Source organism: Lycium ferocissimum, chromosome 5 (genome assembly GCF_029784015.1).
Source record: "Lycium ferocissimum isolate CSIRO_LF1 chromosome 5, AGI_CSIRO_Lferr_CH_V1, whole genome shotgun sequence".
Classification (NCBI taxonomy): Eukaryota; Viridiplantae; Streptophyta; class Magnoliopsida; order Solanales; family Solanaceae; genus Lycium; species Lycium ferocissimum.
In genome coordinates this window covers 68,312,180-68,321,397 of record NC_081346.1, presented here as the reverse complement: position 1 = coordinate 68,321,397, position 9,218 = coordinate 68,312,180, and the positions used below count along the sequence as shown (strand labels likewise).

The following is a 9,218-nucleotide window of genomic DNA, read 5'->3' as shown; positions in this document are numbered from 1 at the left end:
CGTGAGGAATTTTTTTTTTGTTCCTAGGTGTTTTCCAACTTCAACAAGTACGTACACATTTCATGCTTAATTACTATTTATATTATGTATTTAATATTACGTAAGACGAATATGATTTTTATTGTATACATTTTTCATACGAGAAACCTTATTGCTTTTATTCGAAGATAATCTTAATGCGTAAAACGCTACGGTCGTTTGGTCCAGAAACAAGTTATACAGAGATTGTAATCATCATATTAAAAATTGAATATATAGCATATAACTTAAATATATATTTGGCTTAAATATATGGTTTGAGGAGATCCACAAGGACAATTTTGGTATTTGGAATGCTTTATCCATATATAACTTAATTATAGTATTGTTATATTGGTTTTCTAAGAGTCTGTTTGGATTGACTTATATCAGGTGCTTTTCAGCTAAAATAACTTTTAAGCACTTTTATAGTATTCGGGTAAAATAAAAAAATATTTTAACATATTCATTTTTAAGTAACAAAAATAAGCTAAAAGCTACCCATAAATTATGGACAAGCATTTTAATAGTATTTGAGTAAAATAAAAAAATATTTTTAAACATTTATTTTTAAGCTAAAATAACAAAAATAAGCTAAAAGCTAGCCATTAATTGTGGGCCCCATCGAAACGGGCGCTAATTCTTACCATCTTAAGATGTTTTTTAATTTAAGTTAGTGCTATTAAAATTTAAGAAACAAAGACTTGCACAAATTACAGGCCAAAAATAACGTTACCCAAAAAGTATAGGGGGTCAAAGTAGTGTTTTGAATAAAAATAAAGGACCAATTGGAGTGTACCCTGGTAGCACATAATATTTGCTTCCACTTAGCTCATTGCCTCTTTTTCTAGGTTTTTAGGGCAAACAAAAGAGGCACCCACAAAAGCATCCTAAATCCACTGGTAATTATCACATTAAACCATCTTTTTGTTGAAAAAATATTGTTACTTTTGCCATTTTTTGTAAAAAAATATTGGAATTTTAGTATAGTTTTTAATCTGATATAAGTAGATTTGGATATATATGTGAATGTCCCCATTTGGATTTATAGATGTGTTATGTTCTTGAATCTTGTGATTTATAATTTGGGGTCTTTTTTTTTTCTACTAGGATGAATAAAAAATGAAACTTTATCAGTTTTATTTGTTGTTGTATCAGTTTTGTGAGTAGTTACATAGTAGAATCTTGAAACAGAGTCTATGCTGTTTTTACATGCTGTGATTTGCGATTTTTATTGTTCTTATTTGTTTCTTTCTGTGTAATTTTGGTATTTGTATGTTATTTTAGATTTCCCTGTTGGTATATATATTAGAAAAAATGGGTGAGTGACTATTATAAGGGGATAAACGAGAAGGTGAAATGGGTTTTATGGTAATTATCACATAACCAACTTATTGTTAAAATTTTGAAACTTTTAGTACAGTTTTAATCCGATATGAGTAGATTTATATATATATATATGTGTGTGTGTGTGTGTGTGTGTGAATGCCCATTTGGATTTATAGATGCGTTATGTTCTTGAATCTCCGATTTATAATTTGGGGTCTTTTTTTTTTTGGTTCTTGGGGTGAATAAAAACTGAAACTTTATTAGTTTTGTGAATAAAAAAAATTGGCTAATTAGAGCGGAGTGGATATAGAGGATTAGTTTGTCTGACCGAAGTAGTTTGGGATAGGGCTTAGTTTGATTTAATTGATTGATGGTTATTTTAGATTTGTGCCCATGGAAAAAGATTATAAAAAAATTGATTTTTTCTCAGTTTTATGAGTAGTTATATAGTTGAGATTGAAATAGAGTGTATGCCGTTCCTACATGCTGTGATTTGCGACTTTTATTGGAAAGGATGGGCGAGAATAAGGGAAAAAAGGAAAAAAAAATTGGCTAATTAGAGTGGAGTGGGTACAGAGGATTAATTTGTCTGACCCAACTAGTTTGGGATAGAGCTTAGTTTGATTTAATTGATTGATGGTTATTTTAGATTTGTGCCCATGGAAAAAGATTATAAAAACCTGAATATTTTTCGTTATCCAAAAGAAAAAAATATGATAAAGAAACCTCTCAGGCTTTGGTCTGGTCTAGTACATTCACAGATTTGAACCCAGCTACGGAAAAAGACTTGGTTTGTAAGCGGAGAAGCAAAGGGTAGAGGGCGGGCCCATTACTCACCTAGTTTCGGACCGTGTGCCACTGGCTTTTAGAGATTTCTCGGTTATAAGAAAATCTGCTATCTGGTTTTTATTTTTTGTGGGTCCTGGGGGTGTGGGGGGTGTTTGGACAAGGAAGCTAAAGTTTTTATCTTTACGAACCTGGATGTGCTACGACGAGTATGGAGATTTAAACATTTGTGTTATTGCATGTTGATGAACTTCTCTGCTTTGGCTCATCCAGTTATTCATTTGCAGGTGAAAGATCCTCGAAATCATGGCGACTTTTGCCAAACCTGAGAATGCTTTGAAGCGTGCTGAAGGTTAGTGGAGTTATTATCTGCATCTGATTTAGTAGATATCTTTTACAGAAAAATTCTCAAAGCTTTACTTTGAGATGTGCCCTAGTATTATGGGTTCTGTACACTTGCAGACTTATATCTCAAGTGACGGGTCTGTGGTTCTAGGAGGGGGTTGTATGGTCACAGGGCGAGGGTGGTCTAGATGATTTTTGATATTATGGGAAAGTGCAATTTTGTAAATTTCAGGTGTTTTTATAGCAAAATTGAGAAAATCTTGGGATGTTGACAAGTTTAATGTTTTAATGCAGAGTTGATTACTGTTGGACAAAAGCAAGAAGCCCTGCAAGCACTTCATGATCTTATTACTTCAAGGAGGTATAGAGCATGGCAAAAAACTCTTGAAAGGATAATGTTCAAGTATGTTGAGCTATGTGTTGACATGAGAAGGGGGCGGTTCGCCAAGGATGGCCTGATTCAATATCGTATAGTCTGTCAACAAGTGAACATTAACTCCTTAGAGGAGGTAATAAAGCATTTCATGCACTTAGCTACTGAGCGAGCTGAACTGGCTCGCAATCAGGCACAGGCTTTGGAGGAAGCTCTGGATGTGGAAGACTTGGAAGCTGATAAAAGGCCCGAAGATCTTATGTTGAGTTATGTTAGTGGGGAGAAAGGAAAAGATAGATCTGATCGCGAGCTTGTCACTCCCTGGTTTAAGTTCTTGTGGGAGACATATAGAACTGTTCTGGAGATCTTGCGTAACAACTCAAGATTGGAGGCTCTGTATGCAGTAAGTTTGCTTGACCTTTCTTTTCATTAATGGTTGAATAATTATAGTGCTTTTATGCTCTGCGGCGAGATGTTTCAGTATCCTGACTTTTCAGGACTTGTTTAGACTGTGAGTAATCAGGTTGTTTGCCCTTTTTTCTTTTTCTATTAGCTTGCCTGGAAAGTGATTGTGCTTTTAGTAAATCAGAAATCAGTCCCTTTCTACTTTTTATTCACAAACTCCGTGGGCATCTTTCTCAGTTTGCTGGGTATCGTTTTGTCAGAACAAGTTTATTCTGTTTGATATAAAAGTTTTATATGTCATCCTTTTTTTTTTTTGAGCGTTAGAACCTGATTTGTCCTGTATGCTATTTAAGATTTCTTCATGGTTCATAGGAAGTTCTGTACTCTTTCCATCTTTAGCTGGCATATAATTTTTTTACTGAAGGAAATGAGGTTAATTAAGCTTCAAACCTGATTTGTTCAGATGACAGCACACCGAGCCTTTCAGTTCTGTAAGCAGTACAAACGTACAACAGAATTTCGCCGTCTTTGTGAAATCATCCGCAATCATTTGGCAAATCTCAACAAGTACAGAGATCAGAGGGACCGGCCTGATCTGTCTGCTCCAGAGAGCCTGCAATTGTATCTAGACACTAGATTTGAACAGCTGAAAGTTGCTACTGAACTGGGTCTTTGGCAGGTTATTACTTTTCTGATAGATTGTAAGCATATCATTTTGTCCTAAGAGAGTGAACTTTACATGTTTTAATTTTCTTTGACACAGGAAGCTTTTCGTTCCATTGAAGACATATATGGTTTGATGTGCATGGTTAAGAAAACCCCCAAGGCGTCATTGATGGTTGTTTACTATGGGAAGCTTACTGAGATATTTTGGATGTCGTCAAATCATCTTTATCATGCTTATGCATGGCTCAAGCTTTTCTCTCTTCAGAAGGGTTTTAATAAAAATTTAAGCCAGAAGGATTTGCAGCTAATAGCATCGTCTGTTGTCCTAGCTGCACTTTCAGTGCCTCCTTATGATCAGTCATATGGTGCATCTCATCTTGAGCTTGAAAATGAGAAGGAGAGGAGTTTGAGGGTGGCCAATCTAATTGGTTTTGAAGTTGAACCCAAAGCCGAAAACAGAGTAGTGGTAATTTCATTTTTTATTATGTTATTTAGTTCTTTGTTTATTTATGTCTTTCTTTGGCTGATCAGCTTCAGTTCCCTTGCTGTTTCTCCTTTGCAGCTTTCTCGATCATCACTTCTCTCAGAGTTGGTGAGTAATTTTATTTATGTTTTGTTTTGAATTTAGCGTATAGTCCTTCAATATTTTTCCATTTTATAGTTTAAGTTCCTTTTGTCTCTTTTCATTTCAATGAACCCATTAAATTCTTGAGGCACAGATGAGCACATCATGCTGTTTTTGTAAATGTTTCAGTTGATTTTTTAATTGTGTGCCGGTTCCTTTTGCCTTTTCTTAATTGTTTCTCCTTCTGTAGGTGTCCAAAGGTGTGATGTCGTGTGTCACCCAAGAAGTGAAAGATCTTTATCATCTGTTAGAAAATGAGTTTCTTCCTTTGGATCTGGCACTGAAGGTGCAGCCCGTATTGACCAAAATATCAAAGCTTGGCGGTAAGCTGGCTTCAGTTTCCTCGGTTCCTGAAGTACAACTGTCTCAGTATGTTCCTGCCTTGGAAAAGCTTGCTACTCTAAGGTTGCTCCAACAGGTATGCACACTGTGTTTTGTACTTTTTGATAAAGTTAGGTGGAAGTCCCATCTTTCAATTCTGTCTTCATTTTAACTTGGAATGCTGCAATTTGTTCCTTTTCTTGTTGCAGGTTTCTCAAGTGTATCAGACAATCCAGATTGATAACATATCTAAGATGATCCCATTCTTTGACTTCACTGTTATTGAGAAGATATCCGTTGATGCGGTTAGACGTAATTTTCTAGCCATCAAAGTTGATCACATGAAGGGTGCTGTCTTCTTTGGTAAACAGGTATAGTTCTGTCGCTTGGAATTGAATCTCTTGCCTACCCTTTCGGTTTGTTTGTGGGTTGGGCACACCTAGATGATCCTTTCCTGTGTCTTCGTCAGTTGGTCAGTGAGATTTTGTCAGCCCTATCAATTATCTATGCGGACCACATTGTTCTTTCCTTCATTGATTAAGTAAAACTATGTGCATAGATCGCTTATGAAATCTAGCTTTGTGTGTCTTTCTGTTATCTAATTTTAGTGTTTTGCACAGTAAAATTGTGGGCTATCCACCCGCAACGGTGGCTCAGTTGGTTTGGGCTTTCATAATGGAGGTCTCAGGTTCGAAACCCCCTGCCAACGACAGCAGGGGATTTGCCTTCTGGGTCGAGCTCGTCGCACGGGGCTTGCCTAGTGCGGGTTACCTCTCCTGTGTGGTTTGCGAGCTATTGCACAGGAGCTGGGTTTACCCTGTGCGCACCCAAAGGGTAGCGGCTGCGGGTTCCCATGTCATCAAAAAAAAAAAAAATTGTGGGCTATCTAAGGGAGTGTTGTTGGCAGCATAATAATTTTTTCGTTTAGTCACTAGAATGGATCTGGCTCAAGGAGCTTGTGAATTCTGAAGAGCTGTGTTTAGTTTATGAGATATAAGAGTTTTAGTGCGTCGCTATTTTTGGCAGATTATGGATTTGTAAGTTCAGCCTTGTACCTCTGTGATATAATATGTTGATGAACTGATGCAGGAGAGTTTGTAAATGTTTCTCTTAGACACTTTGAACTATTTTGATTCCCCCCATTAAGCCGTGTAGGCTAGTCTATCATTCATCGTTTGCTTATATCTTACCTTCTCAATTTTTTTATTTTTATTCCAGAGTATTGAGGCTGAAGGACTCCGGGATCATCTGTCTCTTTTTGCTGAATCCCTTAGCAAGGCGAGGATGATGATCTATCCCCCAGCAAAGAAGGCTGCCAAGCTCGGGGATGCCCTGTCTAATTTAGCAGAGATAGTGGAGAAGGAGCACAGGAGACTTCTTGCACGGAAGTCCATTATTGAGAAACGCAAAGAGGAACAAGAGCGTTTACTCTTGGAAATGGTTTGAACTACTTGCGTTGTGAATTGCTCGTTACTGTTGTTCTCGTGTCTGAACTTTTATGACTATGTCTTTCAGGAACGAGTGGAAGAGTCAAAGAGGCGAGAGCTTCAAAAGTTGACTGAAGATGCTGAGCAAAAGCGCATTGCTGCTGAGTATGAGCAAAGAAGGAATCAGCGAATTCTGAAGGAAATTGAGGACCGAGAACTTGAAGAGGCCCAGGCTATGCTGCAAGAAGCTGAAAAGCGCAGCAAGAGGAAGAAGAAGCCAGTCCTGGAGGGAGTAAGTATATAATTTGCAGTCCTATTCCCAAACCTTCAAGTGGAAAAATCTTATCTGGCTTTCCTTATTAAAAAAATTCTTACCGGGCTTTAATTTGATTTCAGGAAAAGATGACTAAACAGGTGATCATGGAATTGGCTCTGAATGAGCAACTGAGGGAGAGGCAAGAAAGGGAGAAAAAGTTGCAGAAGTTTGCCAAAACTATGGATCATCTGGAAAGAGCTAAAAGAGAAGAAGCTGCACCTCTTATTGAAGCTGCATATAAACAGCGTTTAGCTGAAGAGGCAGCTCTTCATGAGCGTGAGCAGCAGGTTTGCATTAAAGATACATTATGCTTTTTGACCAACCACAATAACAAGTTCTTTCACATCTTAAGAAATGGAAGATTGATACATTATAACTTTATATGGTCGAATATTGCTGATGAATTTGCATTTTGACATACGTTTTCAGCAAGAGGTTGAACTGAGCAGGCAACGACATGCTGGAGACTTGGAAGAGAAAAAGAGACTGGGACGCATGTTGGAGAACAAGGTAACTTTGCTAGCGATAAATAACACAATTGCATCCAGGATATCCTTTAGTTTTCAGGAATGTAGGCTTACCGTAGGAAATACATATGAATGTTACTTTCCCACTAGTTGAAATCTGAGCAGCCATCGGCTTGCTGAAGATTGATCTTGGTCTCTGACAAAATAGGTAATAGACATATTGATCTTGGTCTCTGACAAAATAGGTTATTGACATAATCTGCATTGATTCATGCTAATGCATAGATCAGCTGATAGATATTCCTAATTGTGCAGAGAATTTTGGAAGAAAGAGTTGTTAGTAGCCGGGAAGCTGAATTCAATAGATTGAAACGGGAGAGACAGGAAAGGATCAGCCAGATAATTCAACAAAGGAAGCAGGAGAGGGAAGCTAGGAGGAAAATGATATTCTTTCTGCGATCTGAGGAGGAGCGTCAAAAGAGGTTGCAGGAAGAGGAGGAAGCCCGCAAGCGTGAAGGTACTTACAAATTATCCTTTTTAAGTTCTTTTCTCCCCACTGTTCCCCCTCCTTTCTTCCTCCATCCATTTGAGGTTTCAGTAGCTACTCGAATTTAATTTAGCATCCTATGGCAACTTTCTGAAAATATTGCAGAGGCAGAGAGACGGAAGAAAGAGGAAGCTGAGAGGCAAGCCAAGTTAGATGAGATTGCTGAAAAGCAGAGGAAGCGAATGCTAGAACTTGAAGAGAAAGAAAGACGGGAGAAAGAAGAGATCTTGCGTAGGCCCATAGCTGGGCTGGCAAAGTCTACTGCTGAGCCTCCAACCTTGGGGGGTCGTCCGACTGAACTTGGAGGAACTGCTCCCGTCCCTGCAGCAGCAGCTGCTGCACCTGCTGCTGGGAGATATGTTCCTAGGCACTTGCGAGGGAAAGTGGATGCTGCGGCCCCGGTGGCCCCACCTCCTGAAACTGACAGGTGGGGTGGCAGTGGCAGCAAGCCAGATGATCGACCATCATGGCGCGATGAACGAAAGCCCACATCATTTGGTAGTGGATCGAGGACCAGTTGGTCGGGTTCTAGGCGGTGAATGGGGTTAGTAACTTATGAGTCGTGCAGTCTTGCATCCTCGGCATTTTGGTTCAAGAAATTCAATTTGTTGCATTTTACCTTAATGTGTATCAGAGATTGATTATGTGGTATTATGAGCTCTAGAGAGTAGCATTTCTTGGGACATTTCCTAGACCTGTATGGAGAGGCTTGAAGTTTTTGACAGGCGATTCGATCTTGAAAAACTTTTTGTCGTATCAAGTAACTACTGTTGCTGTTATGTTCAACTTTCTTTTTCCTAAAGTATAAGACAATGCCTATATTATTTCCTATTGTTTATCATGTTTTTTCTACCCTTTCATATATTTCTTTCCAATAATTCTTTGCAATAGGGGAAATAATACATTCCTAGGAGTTGTCACTTTTGGACCAAATGTTCTAGAACCATATGGTTCTTTTATTAGGTGAGAAAATGTACGGCGGACTAATTCAAGAGCAAAAATCGCATTGAATTCTTGTAACGTATTAATATTTGACATTTCTTCATCAGTCTTCTTTTGTTAAGTTCCTTCAAATATTTCCGTACGCAGAGACTTTTAAAAGGGCATTTTAGGTGTTGTTTGGACATGAGTAGAGTGATATTTTGAAAAAAGAGATTTTCTCTGTCAATTTATCAGACACTTTTCTCTTTGTGAGATTCAGACTAATTAATTTAGACTGTTTTTTTTAACATAAAATCTTTAGATTTTTCCAAATAAATTTACATTACGTTTAAAGAAAAATTTATTTGACTCTTAAAAAGCGAAATGTGCGTATAAATTGGGATAAAAGGAGTAGTGGTTTTTTTTGTTACCTTGAGGAAAGATATATATAAGTTGAAGTTGAGTTTGAATATGCATTTCACTTGAAAAAAAATTGATGTCTTTTGAGAGATATTTTGATTTTTTCTTAAAGTCCAGTGAGGTTCTCCTTCCTTTCTTTTTACCCTTGAAAATTGACTTTTTTTTTTCTCTAAGTTTGAAACGAAAAATTGACATAACGTATAATCAAACAGGTTTTTGATAACAAAGCACTTGAAAAAAGCATGGGCTCTT

The 9,218-nt window shown here is 37.6% G+C and overlaps 1 protein-coding gene across 1 annotated transcript; it reads left to right on the top strand.

Moving 5' to 3' along the window:
- Positions 1–825: 825 nt before the first annotated feature.
- Positions 826–8,463, top strand: LOC132057174 (eukaryotic translation initiation factor 3 subunit A). The gene is made up of 14 exons (XM_059449643.1): positions 826–920; positions 2,421–2,485; positions 2,773–3,254; positions 3,720–3,935; positions 4,020–4,388; positions 4,485–4,514; positions 4,738–4,965; positions 5,078–5,239; positions 6,087–6,308; positions 6,384–6,587; positions 6,692–6,898; positions 7,041–7,121; positions 7,394–7,595; positions 7,731–8,463. Exons 2-14 carry the CDS (start codon positions 2,440–2,442, stop codon positions 8,162–8,164), a joined length of 2,883 nt encoding a protein of 960 aa, XP_059305626.1. The 5' UTR covers positions 826–920; positions 2,421–2,439; the 3' UTR covers positions 8,165–8,463.
- Positions 8,464–9,218: the final 755 nt, after the last annotated feature.